The sequence below is a fragment of the Fusarium solani genome, assembly GCF_023522795.1.
Source record: "Fusarium solani strain SB1 chromosome Unknown bctg00000016, whole genome shotgun sequence".
Classification (NCBI taxonomy): Eukaryota; Fungi; Ascomycota; class Sordariomycetes; order Hypocreales; family Nectriaceae; genus Fusarium; species Fusarium solani.
The window spans coordinates 300,639-325,909 of NW_027072142.1; the positions used below are offsets into that span (position 1 = coordinate 300,639).

Below are 25,271 nucleotides of genomic sequence, written 5' to 3' on the forward strand. Positions count from 1 at the left end.
CTTCCTCTTGATGCATTTGCGCAACGTCTTGTATTCGGACTCAACCTGTATTGTATTCATACCGGACCCTTATACCACAGCTCCTCAAGTTAGATACCGACTCCAGGCCCTCGCACCCACAGGCACGTTGACATACGGAGTAGCTCCTCTTCAGCACTACTTCGATCCATACGCCATCCGGTCATAGTCTGGAAGGTCCCAGTTCTGGACGTCCTCACGAAGGAGCCACTTGCTAATGACATCCAACCTCAAGAACGCGGCCAGCCAGAGAACAAGGTTGATGATCGCGACACCAAATGCTGAGGACGGTATCTTCCCCCAATATACTTGGTCTTCCGATATGCCCTCCTGAACTTGGCTCACGAAAGGACGAAACTTGTCCTCATAAGCCTTGAGCGCGTCCAATAGCCCGTTCCTATTTCCCGACCGTCCGCACTGTTTCTCGATCTCTCCAGCCAGCACGTAAGCTCCAACCATGCTGGAAGTAGTTCCCATTCCAGTACTCGCTGATGGGCAATATGCAGCGTCTCCGAGAAGGGCCACGTGACCTTCAGACCAAGCATCCAGCCTCACAACACCCAAGCGTTCGCAGTAGAAATCATCAGTGGCCAACATTCCTTCCAGGAATGCATCAGTGTCCCACCCCGCTCCTTTGAAAGTATGGAAAAAAGCTTGTTTCTCGCTTTCGACGTCGCCCTTGCGGATATGTTTCATTCTGTCCGACTTGGTCTTCCAAGCCATGTAAACCTGGATTCGGGAACTCCTGTAGCGGCGAGTAAACACAAAGCGCCTGTCGGTACCAATATAAATTGCGCTTTTGTATTCTTCTCCTCTTTGAAGTGGTTTGGGTATGGTGAAGTAGGCAATGTAGACGCCGAGATACTCAGTTGGATCCTGAACACCAGGCCCGAGCAACGTTCTGCGGATGCGAGATCCCTGGCCATCGGCGCCAACAAGGAGGTCAAACTGATCCTTCTTTCCATCCGAGAAGGAAACATCAACGACGCCATCTCTCTGGTCGAAGCTCTCGATAGTCGTTCCGAATATATATTTCACACGATCTTTACAAGAATCCTGCAAAAGCTGACAGAGATCTCCTCTCATGATTTCGAAATCCGTTGTGAAACTTTGTAGCCCTTGGCCGCTCCTATTTGCTGGAAAATAGGCAATTCGTCTGCCGGAGTTGTTTACCGCCTCGAGACCTTGTTCCTGGACTGTTTTTTTCCGAAACGCCTCTTCAAGACCCATGCGCTTCAGGACTTCAATGCCTGGCCCCCGTAGACCCAACTGCAGACCCATGGAACGTAAGCCAGGAAAACGCTCAATGATTGTAACATCCACGTCGATTTTTGAGAGCCAAAATGCAAGCGCTTGGCCAGCGATGCCGGCGCCACAGATGAGAACCTTCAATTGCGCCATAATAGTGGTGAGTTTGAACAAAGAGATTAATGACTTGGTGAGAAGGATGTGCAAGCCCTTGAAATACCTTGATGAGATTGCGGAAAGATATGCCATTACGACAGCATGTTTGCCTCTCTTTATAGTCTCGGCCAATTGTTGACTTCGGCTATTTCCGGATGTTCTCGGAGTTTTTCGCCGTCGGTGTATTATAAGATAAGATCAATCGAGCGGAGATAACGGGCTATTGATGGATTTTTAATACGCTCTTTGGTTACGTTTGAAGATCTAATTTTTTAATTTCTTTTTGGAACATCATAGCTTGATTCGCTCTAACGCGATTGAAGGTGTGGATGAGAGTTGGATTTTAGAATGACGGCTTAATTGAGCTACCAAGGCAAGCCCCAGCTAAAGGGCTTAACCTTAGGCTGACGCATAGCTAGCTCCAAGCACATAGCCCATAGAATGCTGTGATATTAAATTTTGTTGATAGGAATATTAGTGATACCACCGAGTCTAGCCTCCTCTGATACGCCCCTTCAATCTGCGATATATATTCGGCATCGGAGATATCGTCGTTGCATTTAATTTGACGGGCCAAAGAGTGCGTAGTAGAATCTGGTCAGACATTTGGCTTTGCTCTATGAGAATGGGCCGAGCCCAGTTCTCGATAAGATTACTGCGTTAACCACCACGGGCTCACCAAGCTGCTTTTCGTTGGGAATGGAAGAGGAATGGCCAGTCAGACCTTCGCGATGTCTGAAGCAAGTGAGTTGCAATCGCGAAATGCAAATCAAAGCTCAGATTGTGAGTTTATATAGGAAAAACCGACTCAGATTATGTCCTGGGTAACGTGTTGTAAGCATCTGTATCGCGGCGACTGTCCACCATTCACCTGATGTGGTGGTGACAGGTAAGTTCGACTGGCTGAAGGCTACCGCGCGAGTCTAGTCCGCAGTACCATTTTCCCGACGATCCCAAAGTACTCAGATGACTAAGAAGTAAAGCCCCTGAACCCAAATGGAAACGACCAGGAGTTTTGCAACAGTCCCCCCTATCGCCCACCGTACCAGCCCCTGCAAGCCTGCTGATCGCAAGCTGTCAACAACACTATGAGTGGAGGGTCGAGCCCGGACTGTTGACTCTACAACTATAGCTATAAAATGAAGCCCCATCTAAGTCTTGACCGTACCATACGGCTCCTGAGCGCCTGAAAACTGAATAGGACTAATAAACTCATTCTTATCACCATCCTGCACCAGCTTCTCGTACCATTGTCCCATGTCGGCAGAGAACGACTGCATCGCTTCCGGGTTGCTCGCATCAAAAGGCTCAAACCCATTTGCAATCTGCACAAGATGAGCCCCCGCAACGCCCATGCTCACACCAAGATCGGTCTCGGCCATCTCAATTGGACGAATAGCACCCTTGACACGACCCTCGATGATGTCGCTCACCAGACGAGGTTCCGCCGCTGCAGGTCGTCCAATGCACACGCCGTCGACGACCTTGAGCGCATCAACCATGGCGCCCACTGTTCGCAGGCCGCCAGAGAGGTAAAATCTCATCTTATGTGCTGGGTCGAGAGCCTTGGTGATAGTCTCTGCCCACTCGAGGAAGAAGCCCTCCCGCTTGCGCATTGCCTCATTCTCCCACATCAGCGCCATGCGCTCGTAAGTACCGCCGCTAAGCTCAACAAAGTCACAGCCAAGGGCTTCAAGCCTCTCGCAGAGTTCCCTCGCTTCGTCGGGAGTGACGCCGCCGTCTTGGAACTCGATGCTGTTGATCTTTGAGCTGACGATAAAGCTGGGCGACACGCGGGCCTTGACGGCTGTTGTGATCTCAGAGACGAGACGGAGTCGGTTCTCGGTGGTCTGCGTGCCGTACTCGTCGGTGCGCTTGTTGGTTGTTCGCGAAAGGAATTGCGAAAGAAGGTAGCCGTGAGCTGCGTGGATCTGAATACCGTCGAAGCCAGCCTTTTCCAGATACTCGGCGGCGTGGGCAAAGCCTTCGATGACCTGCGCGATTTCCTCCTTTGTCGCGGCGTGCGGCTTGCCAAAGGTCATTCCCATTCTGGGCTCTATAATACCTAGTCAGCAGTTGTTTGCGAGGGTGTCGCGAGGTACTCGCCAAGCTGAACATCGGAAGCCGAGATGGCGACGGGGTTGGCCTTATATCTAACGTGTCGGCCAGGGTGGTTGACCTGGGCGACGAACAAAGAACCGTCTTTCTTGCCCGCCGCAGCCAGCTGCTTGAACCTCTCGAAGCGTTCGCCCTCAAAGGGGGTATCGATGGGAATGCCTGCGCAGGCGGCGGGGCCCACAGAGTTGAGGTCAATGTCCACGTTGCCAGTGAGGATGATGCCAAAGTTGTTCTTGCCCTCTCCCCATCTACACGAGTCAGTCCAAGTCGCTATTCTTCATCGATCAACTTACCGTCTGTACAGCCCAATCATCTCGTCGGTCGGAATTCCTCTTGGAGACATCCTTGGCATCATAGGTGGCCAGCGACTCGGCTATGGGTGCCTTGAGGAATCTGTTCTTTGCAACCCGGCCGGAAGGGTGGAAGTGTAGCTCCTGGGCCAGCGGCTCGGGACTGACGTCTTTTGAAGCGTATCGGACAGGCATTCTAATGGTTGTAGTAACTGAGGTGTATGTGATGATTGTGATTGGTGCTGGTGGTTCAACACCGTCTTGTCGTCGCCATATGCAGAGTGAAATCGTGAAATAGTCCACCTCGGCAAATGTTTAGGTTGACCGTTCCGACAGATGAACTCTAAACTGAGGGTCCCCAGTATTACCGGTAAATCAAACGTCCCATTGGCATCTTACAGTAAGTTCAGAGACGAGGTGACGCGTTTTTCCGTGGACATGGGTATCAGTCGAGCAGTGACCATTATTAAGCATTCATCCGAGTCCGACGCCACGCCCCGTCTTGAAACACGAAGCCCAGCCCAGCCCAGCGACTTTCCAGCTGGAGGTCTGCAATCAAATTGCAAGTAGTCTACGCGACTACAAAAAGCCATCACAGGCCGGACCTCTAGCCTCAGACAGTAACTTGACTTGAATCGACCTTGTCATTCTGCTGCTAATCAATTTGCAAGTGGATGAAAGAATTGCCTCAAACAGGCATTTGACTTTACTCGCACCCCAAGTTCCTTGCCGTTTCTTCGGGGTCAGTGTACCAGAGTCATATACCCTGCAACATGATGCTTAGCGTAAAGAGGCTTAGGACAGCTGCGATGAGAGAGTATTACTATCATGTATAGCTTGTGGGTCACTGACCGTATTAATACGGCCTGCTACGCTAGGGGGTGCCCTTGGCTCGGGCTACTGCCGTTGGGGATTCCAGGAGCAGTGGCCCCGGCGTTTATGGACATGGAAACCCCGAGTACCGGGAGAATCGGTACTTAGAAAATTAACTGGCCGCAGTATACGAAAACTAGCGCTAACACGACGTGAATGAGATATTCTCATTCATCCATCCTCTATTAGACCTCCTGACACCTTACGCCGCTGCGAGTGGCCGCGGTAGGCCCCTTGGCGCTAAGGTTTCCGACCCAAAGATAAGATTACTCGGCCACTTCATAGCATCTTCCCACTCATCTCCGAGGACCTCCATGATATGTCCTAGCAACCCACCTGGCCAGTCTCTCAGGCACCAGTGCTCCTTATAGAAGGTCATCAAGACAGTAAAATGAGCCAGAACAACGAGCGCCACGGGATGTCGCGCCGAGCACAAGTCTAGAAAGGTCTGGTATACCTCGAGTCCCCAGCCCCAAATCACCTTGCCCGGTTCGGGGTCTCCGAGGTTGTCTGAGAGCGTTGCAATGCGGCGGAACAGTACTTTGATGGCATGGAGGCATGCTGCCTTCTGTTCCCCCGCACACCGACGCTCTATACATCCCCGAAGAGACGCAAGCTGTGGATATCTTATTTCGAGATCCTGCCGAGTGTCTTGGTGATTGGCGCCGAATTTAGTCAGAAGCCACGATTCTGAGACGACTAGAGGGGGGAAGTTCTGCTGCACGAACACCAAGGTAGACCTGCTAAAGTGAAGTGCCTTTAACAGCTCCTCGATAGGGTCGAACCGTGCCAGAGAGCGGACGCGAGGGGGGCGAAAGACAGGTTCCGCTACCGCATACATTGAGGTGAAAGCAGAGAACCCCAGCAGGGCTCGATGCTGCGTCTGATCAAGGGACTCGAAATGCGGCCTGGCTCGGGTGATTGCGGCCTGCTGGTGTGCAACGGCTCTAGCGTACCACTTAGACTGGGACTGATCTTCACTGTAGAGCTGGAGGGCCGTGAGGCCCAGGATGCTATTCAGCAGGTAATGGTGAGAGAAGCCCAAGCGAACAAGGTCGTATTGCAGGTGCTTCGTGGTCTCCGACATGTCGCCTGTGACGGGATACCGGTGCCAGTGCTCTAGCAGCTCGAGATCAGCTAAGCTGTCCTCGTTGAGTGGCGTCATGGTAAGGGTAGGGGACGAGAAGCTGCACGAGATATTGGCCCGCTCGCATTGAAGGCATTGCGGATGGACCTCGTTGCACTACAGGGTTCAGCTGTGGGCTTCGCCTCGGCATGACGAGTAGTAGGGACAGCACAGGGTGGGGGCTCACCGTACCTTAGTGTGCCGCTCCTTGCATTGAACACAGCCTTCCCGAGACTTTCTGTGCACTTTACGCCTTCTGATCATATTTGTCATGGAGAGATACGTTGAGGGTCGCACGAGGCGCCGTATAGATACGGTGATGGAGTGCGCGGGCTCGGTTAATATATGATTAGTTTCAAGCTAGCAAATTAGGCGGCCAGACTTCATTGGCCGCTTACTAAAGCGGGGGGGCAAGACGAGTCTGATCTGACGCTTTGAGCGCTTACCAATCAAAGGGGCTTGCAGATCGGTGCCGAGACGCATGAGGCGAGAGATGCGCTTGAGCTTGTGTCCACATACATAGTACGGATATTGTGACTTTGACTTACCGCCTTTCCTCATTCCAAGTCTTGATGTATGAGAAACTCGGCAAGCTGGGTCTATGGACGGATGGATCTGGGGAGCAACAGCTTCCCGCAACATCTGTATGGGTTTGGATTTGCAATCCATGCCACTCGACGCACATCCTAAGTGAGTTTAGCACCACTTAGCTGAACCCTGCATGCCCACACACCTTTAAATCCACTCCACCGAGGTCTCTAGTGGAGTGGTTTGCGACTCTGCTGCAGTGTGGATGTTGTGACTGGAATGGGAATTAGTAATGTGACGAATCTTGAAGGGAGCCTCCCGAGGTTTCCGCGACTTAGTAAACCGTCTAAGCACAGCGATGGCCGTTCGAAAGGCCCTTTTTGTCAATGGAATGCAGACGTCTTAAAACTTCAAGCTTCCCATTCTTGGCACTAAGCTTCTACTGAACCGTCGGCAATGCCATCCTTATACCTCTACATATTAGCACTACTCCTTTGGGTTTATTCATCACCGCGTTCAGCTTCAGACTCAGAAACAGTCATGTCACAAAAGGCTCTTTTACTCGAGGAGGTGGGCAAGCCATTGGTCGTGGGGGACCGTCCCATCCCGCAGCCTGGCAAGAACCAGTTACTGGTCAAGGTTCTGGTTGCCGGCCGTAAGTTTTGGAAACAGTTCCACCGCGGAGGATGAGAGAACCATAACTAATTGACGCTAGTAAATCCTCATGACCAGAGAACCCGCGACGCTGGCCTCTTTGTCACGAGCATGCCATACGTCCTTGCTAGCGACCTGGTCGGAGAAGTCGTGACTGTGGGAACCGGAGAGTATTCTGCCAAGTTCACCCTTGGAGAGCGTGTTTTTGGTCACACCTTTGCCGAGGGGGGCTTCCACAATGACTTCAACGGAGCGCAGCAATATGCTCTGGTCGATGCGAGGTTTGTAGGTAGAGTGGCCAGCAGCGGGCTGAGCAACGACGAGGCATCTACAATCCCCGTCATAGTGTTGGCTGGCTTTATTGCCCTCTTCGCGAGCTCTGGCCATGGCTTGCCCCCACCTTTCTCACCGAAGCAAAGTCTTTCGACTTTGCCAGCGTCACCCTTCTTGTCATTGGAGGCGGCTCCAACACCGGACGAGCCGTAGTTGAGCTCGCCAAGTTGGCTGGAATAGGCCGAATTATCGCAGTCGCCGGCCATCACAATCAAGCAAACCTCAAGTCTATCGGGGCTACCCACTTCATCGACCGACGAGCCCCCGATGCGCAGGACCAGATTCGTGCCATCACGGGGGATGAGTTAGTCTATGCGGTTGACACGGTCAATGCGGGCGTGGAACAAGAGCTCGGTGTCGCGGCGCTGTCAAACACGAAGAAGGGCACCTTGATCACTCTTCGTCGACCCGACGGAGACTTTGACACTGCTCGGATAGGTTCCAAGTCTGCGGGGTATGAACGGCGCCTTGTGCTTGGCGTATCTCCCGTGCACCCAGACGTGACAATGGGGTTCTGGGAAGAGGTTCCTCGATGGTTCAAAGAAGGGAAACTTCGCCCCAGCAGTTTTGAGGTTATCAAGGGTTTAAACGCGGATGCTGTCAACAAGGCGTTGGACCAATATCGAGATGGAAAGGGGGCGAAGATGAATATCCACCCTTGGGAATGAGTAGGGATATCTAACCTACTCGGTCTCCTGTGAGAAGCAGCTGTCCTTTTAAGAAGCGACGGCTGAACAGTTCTATTTATATGCCTAGGAGTGGACCCAAACAGTTACTGTCCCAACTCCATCCATCCTGCATGAGGACCTCCTTGAGTTGATAGAGTTGGGTGGTAGGTAACGTGACGGTTGATCTAACATTGAAGGTAAGCTGGAGAGAAAAGACGCGACGAAAGTCATTCTATATCACACATCAAGGCGAAGTCCATTCAAAACGGGGATCATTAGGACTACTTTGTAAACCATTGCTAAACCGGATGTTTGTGGTGTCACTCAAGCCAAAGACAGATATAGCCACTCTCCCTTGTGAGAAGTCTTTTGACTCAAATATGCTATTTGGTCCAGACTAGATGGGAAACCCACAATACAAGACTAGACTGTTTACTTCCATCATGTCGCCGGCCTCTCGATTTGAGCCAGCATTTACAAATTCGGGCTGACCGGCCCTTGACCGATAACGTGCGTTTTCTCGGGCGAGGAAAAACGTGGAAACAACCATCTGGCAGGGAGGTCTTGGCTAGTTAACGACTCTAGAGCTTGACGGTGATCAAGCCCTGGTGAAAGCCATGGATTTCGACACCTCACGGGTTGATTCTTGGATGCCATGATTAATAATTATCATATCCGACGGCTTGTTCAGCAAGTGAATTAGTCAGAAACGTAAATGATGGAGTGACGGCCTTCATTAATAATTTCTCCCGTGGTCAAACTAACCCACCCTCTATTTTCGACCTTAGCACCTAAAGCTCACAGATTGACTAGTACCTGTTCTTCGTTATTACGATCCCACACCTGACAGTTCATGACTTGCTATCGTACGGATACACCGTACAGCCAACATGCCTCGATACCCCAGCTCGGTCGATAGCACGGATTTCTTCTATCGCTAGTACGGCCCAGAAAATGAACCACCTCTTTTCGATGCATAGGAAGAGTCTCAGACAGCGCAAGGGCTCACTCTCGTGTTCCTCCACCAGAGGCCGCTCTCATGCCGCATGTACGACTCGATCCTGCTGAGCTTCTGCGAGACGCACAGATCCCGGGTTATTTGTCCCTGATAGATGCGGCTTGGGGATAAGCAAATGGACCGGCAATAGCGGTGGAAATAGTATCGGCAATAAGGAGCTCGGTGATAATATTATAGGCCTGTTAGAGAAACTCTAGCTAGGCCTTTTTATCTTTATTACTATTGTCAGACATTATATGTGTTCGGTCCATTGATGCAGATTTGTGTATTCATTGATTGTTGTGTGTAGAATCTGCCCTTTGACGGCTGTACTTTCGTGGGTATGCCTAGGAAGTGTGCATGGGTTGAAAGCATAATTACCAATAACATGATCTAAAGTGGGCCTTTTTACTCCATCCTCCGTATTTATACGGCGTGTTGATCCTAACCTTATTGTTAGGCTGAGGGGTACGTAATATAATAACGCATTAATCGCTCGCCAGTACGCTTTGAGTTATTCCTTGAGAAGTATTGTTCGGTTGTAGCTGTCTGAACAGAATTCTTCCACATGGGCCGGCCTTACCTATAACTCAGAAAAATAAGCATACCTAGGTAGGGTATTTGTGATGACATATCTCACGACCATGTCCCGGAGATACTGTATCCGCATGCTAACAATAATGATTCTCTGTTGAAAGGAAAGCTAACTGCTTTGCGATTTGACATGACGGCCGAGAAATTCGATCTGCGCTTTGATGTTCTGCTCAAAATAGTCCCCAACGTAAAGATCAAAATGTCCACATCCATCCAGGTAGAGCAGCTGTTTTGGTTCCCGAGCTTTGTTGAAAGCATCCACCTGGTATGCTGTTTTTACCAAGACGTCATTGCCGGGAACAACAAACAAAAGTGGTGTTGGGGAGATTCTATGAATCATAGCCTGGCCCTCAAATGTGAGCATGTGCAGTTGAGTTTGCGAAGTGATGAAGTTCCCCCAGCGGCTCCCACAATCCTTTTGGAGACTCAGGATATCATAAGCGTCCTTTGTGGGAAACATGGCGTTTGTTTTGACTGGATCAGCAAACTCTCAATCAGCAGCAACCAGCGGTACAGTCGGTGGTTCGGATCCGGAGGTGATCTGACGCCTGTCCTCCAGCAAAGTCGGAATACGATCTTTGAACGCAAGTGATCTAGTCTCGCCTGAGACGGCTGGGCACTGGATGATAGCAGCTTTGATCCGCTTATCGATCGCTGCAGCGTAGATGACGTTCCCTCCAGAGAAGCTGCTACCCCAGTACACTATCTTATCCTTGTCGACACAAGGAATAGTGGCTGCGTAGTTGAATGCATCATAGTAGTCTGCTTGCTGTAACCGTGGGTTGGACTCCTGTCGAGGCAGGCCATCACTGTCTCCCCAATTACGGTTGTCATATAATAGTACCACGTATCCTGCGTCGTGAAAAGCCGACGCAAACTTCGGCAGCAGGAAGTGGCGGGTGCCACCAAGCTAGATGAACATCGCATATTAGCGATCCTATAACCTAAAATGCGATCTGGAGCGGAGGCTATATAATACTAACACCGTGGGTCATGATAATACATGGCGAGGTCTCCTGTTGTGGGTATAGCCAGCCACGTAGTATGATACCATCGCAAGCTCGAAATTCGACGTCTTGTCGTGAGAGTCCCATGTTTGTAATCGCTTGTGGTACGTGTGTCGAGACCGTGAATGAAGGAGAAAATAAGCCAGCTCAGAAGATACAGACGGCAACTACGCCATGCTTGGTTGACCGCAGACCATACTCACTCTCATATAGTCATTGAAAGTATGGAATGGCTGGGTGCGGGGTGTTTGCCAAAGGGCAAAATTCTCCAAACTGCGTCTTTAGGTACGATGCAGTCTAAACCTTTCTCAGAAGTCCGAACAACGCTGGAACTGCCAAGTGTGACGGATTAATAATCCACAAAGTTCTCATCGTATTTATTAACAACCCGCACCGGCCTTATGTGTCAGATCTCCCGATGATCACTATTCTGTGCTGTCCGGATGAGATCATGTTAGCCATCGCACGTATTACTAGCTTTCCATCGATCCCTGCCTTTGGCTAGCACTTTACCATAGCATTTCGTAAGGCTCCTAAGATGTACCTTGAAAGTGGATATGGCTATAATCCAATATCAGGCTTCAATTGTGATTATTGAGTCACTTAATCATTAAAACTGACCAAACAAAATATGGTGTCCACTTAAAGATACCTCTCAGGAGCTTTCCGGAACGCTGGGCTGGTTTACGGAATCTTTCGTGCGGAATACTTGACGCTAACTTCTACCTCGGTAGTTTTGTGTTCAGAGAGGGTCAACTCGGCATTGGCGAGTGAGCATTGTGTGACGGTCAAGGTTCCCAACGTAGTAAACCGTAACCTGATTTGGTTTATGTTGGCAGTTGCAACGGGGCGTGGCGTACTGAGTGTAGGGTGGCGAATCACGTCTGATAATGTCAAGAAGTATTCTTGAGTAATCAAGTTGTATTGAAAGCTGGAGAGCTATCTAGACAGGCAAGTGGGAATGAGCGAAGCTATATATACTATTCTGATTTGCTTGGTCGATCATGGTCGAACGCGCTCTCGTTCGACCTGTTCTACCATTCAAGGTTAAGGTTTCACTTTTGATCGAACGTGGTCGAACTCGTTCCCGTTCGACCCGTTCGACCCGTTCGACCACACACCACTTCCACCGGGGTCCGTTTGTTCCGTTCCGAGCTCCGACGTTTTCCGTTCGTATCCTGGTTGATCTTCCTACTCGTAACACATTGGAGCTATTTAAGTACGCGATTCTGCAAAGTTTCCTTCTAGCTATACATATATAAGTACAGTTTACCCCCTGAATAGTTATTCATTTAGCACTAGTACCACTTTAGTAGTTTATATATATAGCATTTTCTTTATAATAACTATTAAAAAACTAAGGAATAAATAAAAGGACGTTTTAATTAAAAATATTACTTAATTAGTTTTCTAGTTTTTGAATTAGCTTATAGCTAAATAATAGAAAATGTATTTATTAAACCCTTTAATAGGTACCACGCTAATTTCATACACGGGGTATAGTGTAAATAATAAGTATCCCAGAGTCAGTATAATAACGTATCGCCACATTGCGGGTGCTTAGCAGTAGCAGGCCTGGGACTAGATGTGGAGACGCCGAGGCTTAAAGGTGGATCTCCTCCGCTGGTCTACGTGTACTTGTTCCCACGTGGCAGAAACTTTGGGTAGAGAGATGCTGACCGGTGACAATTTTATCAACTCCTAGCTAGAACTTGCACTGTAAATATCTACTAGTAAACTTATTGCTTAATGCTAAGATAAGCTTCACTCCGCTCCCGCTCTAATCACTTCCCTCGATGGCTAGGTCTGTTATAGCCCCCGAGGGTAGCTTTTGTGAGATTCCGCATTTTCGCGCGTATCTTCCGCTGTCAAGGAACATTAACTCCTACGAGGTTATTACCTATGAGGCGAGTAGAGGTATATGTGGCAAATCTCTACCTATCTTGTGGCTGGTTTACTAGCTTTCACAAAACTCCCCTTGGGGCTGTAAGAGGAATCGAGAGGTAATTGATACTGTAGCAACATTGGAACCCCCCTCCCCTTCTTGCATTATTTACAAAGGTAGTTATGGTGTTTCTCCCAAGTCCTTTTCCGTTTGATGCAAATGAGGCGGAAAGAGCGGAAACATCTCAGAATCGAACCCCGTGCTAGTAGTATAGCTAACATTGCGGGAGGCCCGGTTGTTGCCAATATCCTAATAAAATCAGAAGCATAACATCATACTGACAGAACAATTCTATGTAATTTTGCGCGCCTACAGAGATCAGCTTTCCAGCTGCATTACTGTAACATCTGCAAATACAATGCCCACCATGGTTCAGTAGCAGCTGCCGTATTCAAACACGGCCATATTGGCAACCTGGGAATCACGTGATGTTCTTGCCAATTGAGTTTGCTTTTTAAGATAACTTGTTTTTATTGGTGACCTCACGCAGTCAAGAGGGACAGAGTGTGTGTAGTTTGGCCGCAACGGGTCACCTGTCACTGCGGTCTTATGCGTAAGCGTGTTAGACCGCAGCGTCAGAGAGGGCCCGTCCGCGCTCCCTCGTAGGGAGGCAAGTGTCTGTATATTGTAGTAGTGCTATATACAGAGGGAAGGGGGGGGGTGAAAGTCGAGTCTTGACTGCGTGAGAGATGACGAGACACCTGCCGAGGCGAGCAATTGACTCCCCGTGAGGCAGTTGCAGGAGGGAAGAAAACCCCTCAGTGAACCTTCCGAGCCGGGAAGTCTATTGTGCAGTGTGGTCATCACGTGAGGCAACCTCAATAAAACTACTCCCTATAATTTCTGCCTTGATGATGGACATTCATCCTCAACGTCTCAATCGGTGGTCTGAGTCTCTGTGAACAAAGGCTGCATCAATTCACAAGATCTTTGAAGTCGATACTGACATGAAATATTGGCATTAAGCAGGCCTACTCAATATACGCTAATCAGTTATTCCACGGGTAAACCACTTGGAATCGTTTGCGAAATAAAGTCAAGACATGATAGGTGTTTGTGGCCAAGCTCATCAATATTGAGACCCGGAGGTGAGAAGTGAGTTTGAAATTAAATCTACGATACTGGCCAATGTTTGCGTGCTCCTCACACTTCGTTGGTTCCAGTCGCCGCAAATTCTTTTCCGAGTCAATAATCCACGGCCTCTCGAGTTCTCATCAATTCTGTCCTTCAATACTTGCTGCAAATCTTACAATGTCGTCTAAAAGACGGTCCGCATGAGCAAGGACCAGCACTATGCGATACAGATTAGCCGTGCTCAGCCAGGCGTTGAAACCTGCCAACTTACCATGTCCTCCCACATCGTATGTAATCAGCTTCGATCCAGGAACAGCCTTCTGTACAAGTTCTGCGCTCACTTCGGCGGGCACTCCGCCGTCGCCTCCACCGTGAATGAGAAGGAAGGGTTTGTTGAAGATTTGCCCAAACCTCTTGACCTCCCCAAACAGGTTCTCGCGGGTCCAAACCTTCAAGCAGCGTTCAACCGCGACGGGATCAGCCTCGTAGAAAGTCTTCTCGAAAAATGCAATCTGCTTATCGGAGACTGAACCGGATGTTCCCACTCCAAAAGGCCCCCCGAAGGCGTTGCCGAGGAAGTTGGGCCTATCCTGTCTTATACCCTGGAGGGTTTCATCCCACGCGCTCTGTGGCAAAGCCTTCGGGTTTTCGGGTGAAGCCGTAGGGTACGGCAGGCAAGTGCTTATCCATAGCATACCCTAACACATTGTTGAGTCGTTGACTTCGTAAGCTGTCCTGCCATATGACTTACCTGACAGTTCTCCTGCACGTACGGGCTATCAAGATAGGCCAGAAGCGCTTCGCCCGTGCTCATGCTGGAGGCAACAAAGACAAAAGGCCCTGGCTGGATCTTTTCCAGTAGACCCGATAAGTCTTGCCCAAGCTCTTTGTAGCCAATGGCAGCCGTGGATTGAGGTCCAGACCAGTCGCTCTTGCCAAAACCTCGCCTGTCGGGGGCAATAACATTGTATCCGTGGGTCTCGCAAAGTCCCAGGATGATCGAGTCGTACATGCGCGACGTGAGAGGCCATTGATGAAGAAGGACCAGAGTTAGGCTCTTGGCTGCGCTGGCTGGTTCACCTGCAAGTGGAGCGGGTCTGCCTTCTGGTGTATAGTAGTGATAAAACAGTTCCGCGCCATCAACCGAGCTAGAGTGTCGAGGCATGTTGGATATGGATGAGTCGAACAAAGACTGATGAGACGAATGGCATGGAATGAATAGTGGGGGCTCGTTGAAAACGATCAAGATACGGGTTTGTCTAGAAGAGCATGAGTTTATGACACACCAAAGCCCATGCTGTATTAGAAATCGGAGTAGTATCAAGTGAGTCAGAATTACTTCTGCACCAGTCTGATTACTATTCAGTCCTTCTTGGTCACTGACAAATTCCACCGTGAGGGACCCCGGACAAACCAAAAGTTGTGGGGTGCCGAGGTCCACGCCCTCCCAAAACTTAAATTGGTACCTTTTTATTCTTCCTTGTATATTCAAAAGCCGAATTATTTTCTCACCTTTATCTGCGTCACGCGAATAAGCTGCATTAGTGGGGAAAACCTTAGCGTATCGACTCAATGGGTGTGGTCCTATATCGACAGCATCGACTAAAGTTAGGCGATCGACGGTGGATCAACCGCTGTTCCGCAGGTTCTCGCAACTAACAGCGGTGATGACATACTCAAAATCGTGCTCCATTTTTACTCAGCAGTATGCTGATAAATCGCCCCAAGGCTTGAGCAATCGTCCCAAAGCTTGAGCTCTCGTCCATTAAATACCTCAGGTCGAGGAAGTGTAAGATGCTACAGTCTCCCCCGCAGAAGCCAACACAGAATGCCACTCATCGCAAATTAAATCACATTATTTCAACATGGGCTTACAGTACAAAGTCTTTTTCAGCAAACGCGATTCGGCCACTCGGTCTGGCCCAGCGGGTCATGATCACCTTAAGTGGGTGCCCACTTCCTCCACGCTGATCTACGGCGACAAAGATGCTGTTTTGGTCGACGCCCAGTTGACTACCAAAGCGTCGAATGAGCTTTTGGAGTGGGTAATCGAGAGCGGCAAGAATGTCACCCACATCTACGTTACACATGCCCACGGCGACCACTTCTTTGGCAGCGCGCCTATTCTGGAGCGATTTCCCAAGGCCGTTCTCGTCGCAACGCCCGAAGTTGTAGCCAAGATGAGTCAGGAGACTGCACCGGAGCGTCTCAGCGGTCTTTGGGAAAAGCTGTTTCCCGGCCAGATTCCGCCGACTTTGAGGGTTGCAGAGCCTCTTGAGCAAGACTCTCTTGAACTAGAAGGTGAAAAGTTGGTGGTGGTCAGGACGGGTCACACCGACACTGATGATACGACAACTCTCTGGGTTCCCTCTATCCAACTTGCCGTGACTGGCGATGCTGTCTACGCAAACACTCACCCGTATCTGGGAGAGTCCGGAGCAGCTAGCAAGCGAAAGGAGTGGGTCAAGGGTCTGGATACCATCGCCGCACTCCAGCCCAAGCATGTCGTGGGCGGGCATAGCGATCCGAGTCGCTCATTTGGCATCGAAGCAATCGAGGATACCAAGGCATATTTTGAGAATTTTGAGAAAGTCAGCGCGGAGACGAAGACGGCCGAAGAGCTGTATGCCCGCATGATGGAGATCTATCCCGACCGCATCAATCCGGGATCTCTTTGGGCAGGGGCTATTTTAATCTACAAGTCGTAGGATAGGATCAAGCTGGCATGGTTTTGAAGCATAAAATGTATCACAAGAAGCCATGCGATCTCCAGGGAATTTGGTTGTGAATGACAGAATGATTTACTACCTTGGTGTGTCATCTATCTAAAGGTGCATTTGCTTGTAGGCCAATGAATCTAAGGGCACGCCTAAAATATCAGTATTTTAAGCCATCTTGGCATCTTCTACATATGTTGCTGTACCATTCTAGACTATCCGTGATTCAAAAACCATGATCACTATTATATCGTATTTCTACACGAGGGAATAGATATGAAAATGCAGAAAAAGACTCAAGGTTCAAGGTTATAGCTATACATAATAAATTATCTGTTCAATTAATAGTAGTCGTTATACTTTTGTTTACGAGACCGTGAATTATTTTGATCCGACATCAGCTAGCCGGTAAAAGTTGGGACTACTGAACTACTCTGTTCTCTATTCTCCAAGCAGGCTCTATACTTCCAAAATATCTGGCATGTCCAAACCCGACGGTCGCTCTACAAACGTCTCCCACAGCTCGTCAAACGGGAAGGGCATGTCAAGATCATAAATCCCCAGCTCGTCATCTGCCAATGAAACGGCATTCAGCGGCGTTACACCCTCTGCATATGTCGAGACAGTTGTGGACGTTGACCAAACTACATATCTGATCAACAACTGCGTCAAAACATCTAGTAATCTTGCAGCCATTTGAGAGTGATCCTTGATACCGTCCAGTTGCTTCAGAACCGCCATCAGCTCTGAAGATTGCGTCTCGCCATCTTGCCCACGTGGCTGGTTGCAGAGATATATGCGGCGAGAACAAGTGCCCCAACAAACATGTGGAATATGGTGCCTTGGATCTTCACGACATCGGCCGAGTGCGACATGCCTGCCATGCCCATGCCCCGGTGGGACGAAAGCACGACTCGAGCAGCTTTCAGGCTGGCTTGACGTGAAAAGGCATGCAGAGACTTGTTGGCGCGTCCAGAAAGGTAGGGGAAATGTAGTCCGCATCGGAAAATGTTGATCAGTAGGTTGACCATAAGTCGCTGCACTGGAATGTGGGATGTGCCTCGTCTATTGATTGGTCGCGGCATTTCTAATATCCGGTGGCTTTAACTGGCCCACTTTCATACAGCCGGTGGCTTTTAGAGGATTTGGGGCCGGTGGCCATAGTCTCGGCAAATGGAATCCCCGCGGGGCCAAGTTAAAATCTCCGGTGGCCTTTCTTTACAGCACATACCACCTGCAACAGCTCAACAATACATACCTTTACATCATTCCTTCATTATCTTTCGGACTGGACATGTGCCATCTTCCACAAGCATCCAATTTACAACACAATTATCCGTTTTATATTCCTCCCAGTATTCAAACCTTCCATACAAACGCAAAATGTTGACTCAAACAGTTCACTCAAACCACATCTTCCATGGCCTGCCCCAATTTCCTGATCATGTACAAGGCCTCACTGCCATCATTACAGGTGCAAATGGCATTTCTGGCCAATACATGCTTCAAGTCTTGACCCAGTCTCCAAAAGATGGGCTCGGATCTACTGTCTGTCCAGGCGCCCCCCAGTTGTCGAAGGGAAATTGCCAGATTTTGTAAAGCACATACCATTGGACTTTCTCGACGAGCCGAACGTTATTGCTAAGACGCTGCTTGATAAAAGTGTGAAGGCGTAAGTTTTTATCGCCTTTAATGCTGGCGTGCACAATCTGAGACGCACAGGGACTACATCTTCTTCTTCTCCTATGTACAAGTCAAGGCGGAGCCTGGTGCTTCTATATGGGCGAATGCAGAGGGCCTACTTCGTGTCAACAGTAAGAAACCCAAACAATGCCATTTTCACATTGATGCTCATTGTTCTTCAAGCCCTACTCCTCTCAAACTTCCTGGAGTCGCTCTCGTTAGCTTCGATAAAGCCACGACGGATCATGCTCCAAACAGGAGCAAAGAACTATGGGTGAGTCTCTACGTGTGTGATTAGCCCCAATGCTAACCTTGCTCAGGCTGCACCTTGGCCCATGTGTGGCCCCCCAAGAAGAGTCCGACGCTCGAGTTCTACTTGAACCAAACTTTTACTACAGCCAGGAAGATCTTCTTTGGACTTATTGCAAGAAGCATGATATTGGATGGAATGTGGTACGGCCAGCCTGGATCCTCGGTGCAGTCCCTGATGCAGCCATGAACTTATGCTTCCCGCTTGGTGTATATGCAATTGTATGCAAGCATCTTGGCCAAGCCTTGGATTTCCCAGCAGGCCTTGAATCATGGGAGTCTATTCATATGCAGAGCAGTGCTATGCTCAACGCATACCTTGAGGAGTGGTGCGTTCTCACAGAAGCTGCTAAAAACGAAGCATTTAACGCATCTGATGGTTCTCCGTTCACTTGGTGTAAGTTCTGGCCAGAGCTTGCTTCTTGGTATGGGATCGACTCCAACGCGCCCGACACTGACGCCACCTACCATGAGTATGATACCGCTCACAACCCACCGCCACGTGGTTTTGGCCCTGTTGCCAAGGTTCGTGTCAAGTTTTCCTTTGTGGAATGGGCAAAGCAGCCTGAAGTGCAGCAAGCATGGAAAGAACTCGGATTGAAACACGGCCTCGTCAATAGCCAGCTCGATGACACGGATCGCATCTTTGGTACCGCCGACCTGGCCGTCCGCACGCCATACTCCAGTTACCTCAGGTACGAATTGCGATATTTGTTATTGGTCGAGTCAATACTGAAGTGTTATTAGCATGCTGAAAGCTCGGAAGCTTGGGTGGCACGGCTTTGTTGATACCACGGAGTCTATCCTGGATGTTCTGCGCGGTTTTGAACAGTTGAAGATGCTTCCCCCACTGCTCGCAGAGGGAGGAAATGGGGGAATTAGCCGAATCGTGGGGTTCCATGGTGGTCTACCTGTATCTTAAATTCAACTGTGTCCACACTGGCATCAATCCCAGATACGCCTCAAGCAGTAGATTGCAAATAGCGGCTGTTCACAGTTAAAGCCGTTAAAAGTAGAGCCACCAAAGGCTTTTGCGTAGCATTACCATCTACCACCCCCCACGATCCCAGGGTAATTGAGACAATCTTTACAATCTTTAGGTGGGCGTGGAAGTTGATGCGGCCGCGAGCCTTTGAGCTGCGAAATGGACGTGACCGTTGAGGAGATCCTCGTCTAGGGTGGAGATTCCGTCGCCGCGACGCGTCGGTCCTCGAGACCTAAAAAGCCGACGTCAAAATTGCAGGAAAAGCTGCAGGTGACCGCGAAGAAGACCGAAGCAGTAAAGAATAGCTCGGATCAGCCGGGAGAAGGCGAAAATGCAGGCAGGAATGAGTTTACTGACAGGGCCGTAGAGTCACGGACAGGGCTGCCGTCATATCAGATTAACAATCAGATACACCAACCAGATCAATTAGTTCAAACCAGATATAGAATTTTATCAGATCGATCAATTCAGATACAGGCGTCTATCCATCTGATATATCTGATATTTCTTATACAGCGAGCGGCTACCCTAGAGCTGCCGGATCATCCATTTGTTCCGGCTCCGAAGAGGGAAGCTCTTTCTAAGAAGTAACGGTGTTACAGGGGTCAGTCGAGCCTGATTGGCCCTGGACCCTTGCTCGCCTGGGTCTTAGCTAGAGGCAAATCTAAAGGCAGATTACCCCCTTTTCCTACTTCTCGCTCTAGTCCGGCATAGCCTTAGCCAGACAAACAAGTCTACCCTTGGATCGTCAGAAATGTATCTTGGCTGTTCAATCTCAAGCCATCTATATCTACTGCTGATCATGGCCTATGGCATATAATGTCCGAGACCGCTTTGAAAGGCAGCCTTGCCAGCAGTCCGTCGCCATCGCCGCCACCCACGTTTCCTCGTCTTGGGTCCCGACCCAAGAGCATCGCCAAGCAGTATAATGCAGCTTTAGCTTTGGCCTCGATTGCTGGTTCTTCTATTGATGACCTTTATAAAATTACCTAGGGCTAATGACGTTTCGTTATTGTAAGCCTCTTAGAGGAGGAAGAGTAGAGGCCGGCGAAGCTGGATAGGAAACTATAGCTAGTTCCTGGTAGAATTGAAGAGAGATATATATCTAGCGGATATATCTGGTGTTGCCGGCTCTGTGATGATAAAGGCGCGCCGCGGTTTTTTAATGCTCAGTCGACATCCTCGGCACAAGCTCATCTTTACAAGTTGGCGTTCCTTCCCATTTCTAGGCTATCACTACCGGTTTCAGAGCTGGCAGGATCACCGAGACCTTCGAACCGGGCTCACCTGGCGATTCGTTCGGTTCTCGATCTTCAAAGAAGCGCATCCAAGAAACGGCCAACCCCTTCTTCCCTAGTTCTTCCCCGAGCGAAGATGGCACGGCTCAGAGAACTCTCAGTTGGCTATATTGTTGATTCCAATCTCCCCTTTACTACTTTCGAGAGTACCTACTTACAGGAGCTGTTCCGTCAGTTGGACTCTGATCTTCATATCCAGGTACCCTGGGGTCGAACTACAGCAAAGAAAGACCTAGAGGACATACTCTCTTTAAAAAAAAGCAATTGTCAAGGAGGAACTTGACGAGGCTGTTACGCAGATACATATCAACTTCGATCTCTAGACTTCTCCAAACAGACTAGCTTGTATTTCGATCTTTGGTCACTTTATTGATCGGAGCAACTTATACCAAAGCCGGCTACTTGCTTTCAGGAGACAGATCGGGTCTCACGCTGGCGAGAATATCGCGTATACTGTAAGAAATGTCGTCCGTGACTGGGGGATCGACGGTAAGCTTGGGGCCTCGATCTGTGACAATGCGGCCAGCAACGATATTTACTTGCGAAGCCTCTACACAACTCTCGATGCCTCGGTAACTCGAGCGGATACGGAGGCACAAAGGATGTGATGTTTCGGGCATATCTTAAACTTGTTGCCCAAGCTTTCCTCTATGGCGACGATGCAGCTTCTTTCGAACTTCAATCTGAGGCTTATGGCATGTTGGAGCGGGTGGAAGGAGACCTCGAGCACTGGCAAGCTAAGGGCCCAGTTGGGAAGCTTCATAATATCGTTAAGTTCATCCGGGCCTCTCCGCAGCGCACTAAAGCATTCAAAGCACATGCTAGGGAGCAGGAAGAGGCAGATATTTATAAGCTTGCAGAAGAGTCAACAGCTAAGCTGGAAGTAATACAGAACAACGCTACAAGATGGAACTCAACCTATATAATGATCGAGCGCGCCTTGATCAAGCAGTCTGAGCTTAATAGCTTTATCTAAGAGCTAGGACTAGAAGCAGATGCCTCGAGAAGGGTTCCTACGGCCGATTTTCTGACTTCCGATGACTGGAAAGTCCTTAGGGGAGTTAATCATATCTTGGAGCCCATCTACAATATGACAATGAGAACACAGGGATGGGGTACAAGTGGGGGCCACGGCCGGCTCTGGGAAGTCATGACGGGGATGGAATTTGTCCAGAACATCGCAAAGACTGGAAAGTTCTCTATGAGGATAAAACTGCTATATCAGCTACGGAAGAAAGGCGCATGATCCAGGGGGAGGAGCCCGAACTGGCTACGGGTGTGAAATCAACACCGCCACGGCCATCGACAGTCGGACAAACCCGAGAGCGACCCTCACGTCAGTCACGACTACTATCGCGACTTCAAGGCTACGAGATCACGCCGTTACACCGCCGTCGCGAAACAGCTCTTCCGGCTCGTCCACTTACCAGCCCACAGTTTAATGAGAATGCCCTTCCTGTACATTCTCGAGAGGACTACCTACATGACGATGCTCGTTCCACGAGCAACATTGCCAGTATGGAGAGCCAAGAGCGTGCGAGTCTCAGGGCAAGCATAAATACTGCTTGGATTAAGCTGAACGAGTACTATACTCTCCTCGGGCGGTCACCTCTGTTTGCGGCCTCTGTTGTTCTGAATCCGGACCTTGGCCTCCGGTGGCTCGAGACTAATTGGACTTCCCCAGAGCAGCTGCAATGGCTTCGGGATGCAAATGATGGCATCAAAGCCTACTTTGAGCGTTGGTACTAGGAAAAAGACGATGATGCTTCTGAGACGATTTTGGCCACGTCCTCGTCAACGCCCCGACCTGAGCAAAGTAGGTTTGAGCAGTGGGTAAAAAGTCGGCAGCCTAAGCTCTCGGCAACTGGAAGTGAGCTTGAACGGTACTACAGGCTCGAGCCGGAGCAGGTGAATGACTCTGTCCGTTGGTGGACTGATCATAGCAATGCTTTCCCGTGTTTGAGTAGATTTGCTTTGGATGTCCTTGCTATTCCGGCCATGGCCACCGACTGTGAGAGAGCATTCAGTCTTGCAAAGCTTACAGTCAGCTCACAGCGACATTCTCTGCTTGGATCGAGCATTGAGTCGGTCCAACTACTGAAGAACTGGATTAGGGGACGGTGTGTTAGTCTAGGGGGCCTATGTTTGGGCAATAAGACCAGTCAGAACCCAAGGGCAGGATCCTGAGGCTGGGGATAGCTTCACGTGACCTATTATGTATCAGATATCTATCAATCAATCAATCAGATCAGATGCAGAGGGCAAGTTATCAGTTCAGTTCAGATTTACGCCCTAATCTGATTTGATTGATCTGACGGCAGCCCTGGTATAGCAGTATCAGATGAAATAGCTGGGGAAACATTGCGACTGAGTGGCCACTGGCCAGATAGCTAGGACAAGACATTTACCAGTACTGTTAAGGCCATGCATGCATGACTCGTGTGCTGAGCAGTACCCCGCGGAATCTGAGTCGAGATGTTGCGTTACGTAAGGTACGGTATGTCGACCACATTTTCTCTCGGAAAACCTCTCAAGTTTCACTACTACGTATTTGTTGAAGAAAAAATGGTTGAGGTTGGCATCGGCAACCACTCGGGGCTATACAGACTCCTGCTGTCGACTACGCTAGAAGTTGGCAAAGGTTTCTACGGCCAGCAAGATAAACGGGGTCGCCGAGGTTATTCACAGCGTTAAACCTTTCGGAGGTATTTATCCGAGCGGTCGACGACAAATCCCTGTAGATCCCGCCTTTGTCATCTTGCTGCTTACTTTCTTACCGCAATTTGATAGGAATAAGAATCTGACGTGGTCAATTAACAGCGTGGAAAACACCTTGGCTTCCTAAACAATACCTAGATATGTAAGTCATGTTTTACATGACCTCGTAGCAAAACCTCAATATAACGCTTTCTCAATATTGAACTCGGCCATGGCATCATTCATGAGGTCATTGCCGCTTCGGGAAGAACCGGCGTTGATGTGGACCTCGGGAACGACGCCGTGACGTTTTAGCTTTTATATAATCTCCGTGTTTGTAATGCGCTGCCCTTACAAATCAGTCTCCAACGAGCCTCGGTACAATATGTATAGCGCTACCCTGACGTGGCTACGGTATGTGGTTGATCTGTATATAAGTTGAAGAAGCTGCAGTGACGTCGTTGATTTATTCTATCGTCTTATACTTTATCTCAAACAATCTTTCTCTTTACTCTCTTGATACCCTTCCAATCCAACTCAGTCAACTCACATCACCGCCAAAATGACACAGAACAAGACTCTTATCTACAAGAAGATACCCACTGGCCTCCCCGTGGCTGGTGAGCATCTCGTCATCGAGGATCGTCCCGTCGACATCAACGAGGCTCCTCAGGGCGGTGTCGTCCTCGAGGCCCTCTATGCATCTTTCGACCCTTACCTGCGCGGTAAGATGCGCGACACATCAGTCAAGTCCTACTCTCCCGCTTTCGAGATCAACCACCCCATCACCAATGGCGTTTTGGGTAAGGTCATCAAGAGCGACGCTTCTGACTTTGCCGAGGGCGACCTTGTCGTCGGCCACCTCGCCATTGCCGAGTACGTTCGCGTTGAGAAGGACACCATTCCCAAGGTCAGCTTGAGGAAGATCCAGAACCCTCACAACCTCGATCTCGGCCTCTTCCTTGGTCCTCTGGGTATGCCCGGTCTCACCGCCTGGTCTGGTCTTCACAAGATTGGTCAGCCTAAGAAGGGCGAGACTATCTTCATCAGCTCTGCTGCCGGTGCCGTCGGTCAGGTTGTTGGTCAGGTCGCCAAGCGTGAGGGTTTGACCGTTATCGGATCCGTTGGTGACGATGCTAAGCTCGACTTCATCACCAAGGAGCTTGGCTTCGACAGCGGCTTCAACTACAAGAAGGAGAGCCCCAAGGATGCCATTCCCCGCCTTGTTCCCAACGGTATTGACATCTACTTTGAGAACGTCGGCGGAGAGCACCTCGAAGTCGCTCTCGCCAATATGAACGTCAACGGCAGAATCCCCGTCTGCGGCATGGTGAGTTAATTACCATTCTCGATGAAATACCACCTAGCTGACTTCTATTAGATCTCCGAGTACAACACCCCTGCCAACCAGCGGAAGGGAGTTCAGGGCCTCATGAACCTTATCTCCAAGCAGGTCAACATGGAAGGTTTCCTCGTTGCCAACCCCAGGTTCGGTCCTGCCTACGCCAAGGAGCACCAGGAGAACCTGCAGAAGTGGCTCGCTGACGGCAGCGTCAAGGCCAAGCTGCACACCACTCAGGGAATTGACAACGCTGCTGAGGGTCTCATTGGTATGCTTCAGGGCAAGAACTTTGGCAAGGCTGTCCTCAAGCTGAAATAAGCTAATGCGTCTATGATGATGAACTGTATGATATGGGACTAGAGATGGATTATTAAAATCTATATAGTTAGCTAGAACAGATGTTTCGATTTGCCTACCATGCACAACCACCCTTTCGCCACGCAAAAAAAAAAAAGCACCACCAAAAATCAACAACTTTACTTACACAGAACTTGACCAAAATGATAGATATGCGCAAAAATTTCCGTCTTATAAATGACAATTGAATCTCTCTATTGAATCCTGGGTCTTTTGATAAGCCGCCCTGATCGCGTGGTTGGTTGATGGGGCAT

The 25,271-nt window shown here is 49.5% G+C and overlaps 11 protein-coding genes across 11 annotated transcripts; 5 read left to right on the plus strand and 6 right to left on the minus strand.

Moving 5' to 3' along the window:
• Window positions 1-156: 156 nt before the first annotated feature.
• Window positions 157-1,515, minus strand: MRS44_018451 (uncharacterized protein; the record flags this gene model as incomplete). Its single annotated transcript, XM_046273259.2, has 1 exon — window positions 157-1,515. The coding sequence occupies one exon, from the start codon at window positions 1,513-1,515 to the stop codon at window positions 157-159; it is 1,359 nt and encodes a 452-aa protein (XP_046123826.2).
• A 1,058-nt stretch (window positions 1,516-2,573) lies between these two features.
• MRS44_018452 (uncharacterized protein) lies at window positions 2,574-3,470 on the minus strand (the record flags this gene model as incomplete). The annotated part of the gene is made up of 1 exon (XM_065615934.1): window positions 2,574-3,470. The coding sequence occupies one exon, from the start codon at window positions 3,468-3,470 to the stop codon at window positions 2,574-2,576; it is 897 nt and encodes a 298-aa protein (XP_065472006.1).
• A 17-nt stretch (window positions 3,471-3,487) lies between these two features.
• On the minus strand, window positions 3,488-4,025 carry MRS44_018453 (uncharacterized protein; the record flags this gene model as incomplete). Its single annotated transcript, XM_065615935.1, has 2 exons — window positions 3,488-3,778; window positions 3,834-4,025. The coding sequence occupies 2 exons, from the start codon at window positions 4,023-4,025 to the stop codon at window positions 3,488-3,490; spliced, it is 483 nt and encodes a 160-aa protein (XP_065472007.1).
• An 880-nt stretch (window positions 4,026-4,905) lies between these two features.
• On the minus strand, window positions 4,906-5,868 carry MRS44_018454 (uncharacterized protein; the record flags this gene model as incomplete). The annotated part of the gene is made up of 1 exon (XM_065615936.1): window positions 4,906-5,868. The coding sequence occupies one exon, from the start codon at window positions 5,866-5,868 to the stop codon at window positions 4,906-4,908; it is 963 nt and encodes a 320-aa protein (XP_065472008.1).
• Window positions 5,869-6,897: 1,029 nt separating this feature from the next.
• On the plus strand, window positions 6,898-8,012 carry MRS44_018455 (uncharacterized protein; the record flags this gene model as incomplete). Its single annotated transcript, XM_065615937.1, has 3 exons — window positions 6,898-7,012; window positions 7,073-7,292; window positions 7,358-8,012. 3 exons carry the CDS (start codon window positions 6,898-6,900, stop codon window positions 8,010-8,012), a joined length of 990 nt encoding a protein of 329 aa, XP_065472009.1.
• A 2,081-nt stretch (window positions 8,013-10,093) lies between these two features.
• Window positions 10,094-10,697, minus strand: MRS44_018456 (uncharacterized protein; the record flags this gene model as incomplete). The annotated part of the gene is made up of 2 exons (XM_046271878.2): window positions 10,094-10,513; window positions 10,587-10,697. 2 exons carry the CDS (start codon window positions 10,695-10,697, stop codon window positions 10,094-10,096), a joined length of 531 nt encoding a protein of 176 aa, XP_046123831.2.
• Window positions 10,698-13,769: 3,072 nt separating this feature from the next.
• On the minus strand, window positions 13,770-14,794 carry MRS44_018457 (uncharacterized protein; the record flags this gene model as incomplete). Its single annotated transcript, XM_065615938.1, has 3 exons — window positions 13,770-13,846; window positions 13,901-14,327; window positions 14,381-14,794. 3 exons carry the CDS (start codon window positions 14,792-14,794, stop codon window positions 13,770-13,772), a joined length of 918 nt encoding a protein of 305 aa, XP_065472010.1.
• A 700-nt stretch (window positions 14,795-15,494) lies between these two features.
• MRS44_018458 (uncharacterized protein) lies at window positions 15,495-16,337 on the plus strand (the record flags this gene model as incomplete). Its single annotated transcript, XM_065615939.1, has 1 exon — window positions 15,495-16,337. The coding sequence occupies one exon, from the start codon at window positions 15,495-15,497 to the stop codon at window positions 16,335-16,337; it is 843 nt and encodes a 280-aa protein (XP_065472011.1).
• Window positions 16,338-17,729: 1,392 nt separating this feature from the next.
• Window positions 17,730-19,260, plus strand: MRS44_018459 (uncharacterized protein; the record flags this gene model as incomplete). The annotated part of the gene is made up of 6 exons (XM_065615940.1): window positions 17,730-17,866; window positions 17,905-18,018; window positions 18,069-18,160; window positions 18,213-18,303; window positions 18,350-19,033; window positions 19,086-19,260. The coding sequence occupies 6 exons, from the start codon at window positions 17,730-17,732 to the stop codon at window positions 19,258-19,260; spliced, it is 1,293 nt and encodes a 430-aa protein (XP_065472012.1).
• Window positions 19,261-21,731: 2,471 nt separating this feature from the next.
• On the plus strand, window positions 21,732-22,370 carry MRS44_018460 (uncharacterized protein; the record flags this gene model as incomplete). The annotated part of the gene is made up of 1 exon (XM_065615941.1): window positions 21,732-22,370. The coding sequence occupies one exon, from the start codon at window positions 21,732-21,734 to the stop codon at window positions 22,368-22,370; it is 639 nt and encodes a 212-aa protein (XP_065472013.1).
• A 1,510-nt stretch (window positions 22,371-23,880) lies between these two features.
• Window positions 23,881-24,978, plus strand: MRS44_018461 (uncharacterized protein; the record flags this gene model as incomplete). Its single annotated transcript, XM_065615942.1, has 2 exons — window positions 23,881-24,648; window positions 24,700-24,978. The coding sequence occupies 2 exons, from the start codon at window positions 23,881-23,883 to the stop codon at window positions 24,976-24,978; spliced, it is 1,047 nt and encodes a 348-aa protein (XP_065472014.1).
• Window positions 24,979-25,271: the final 293 nt, after the last annotated feature.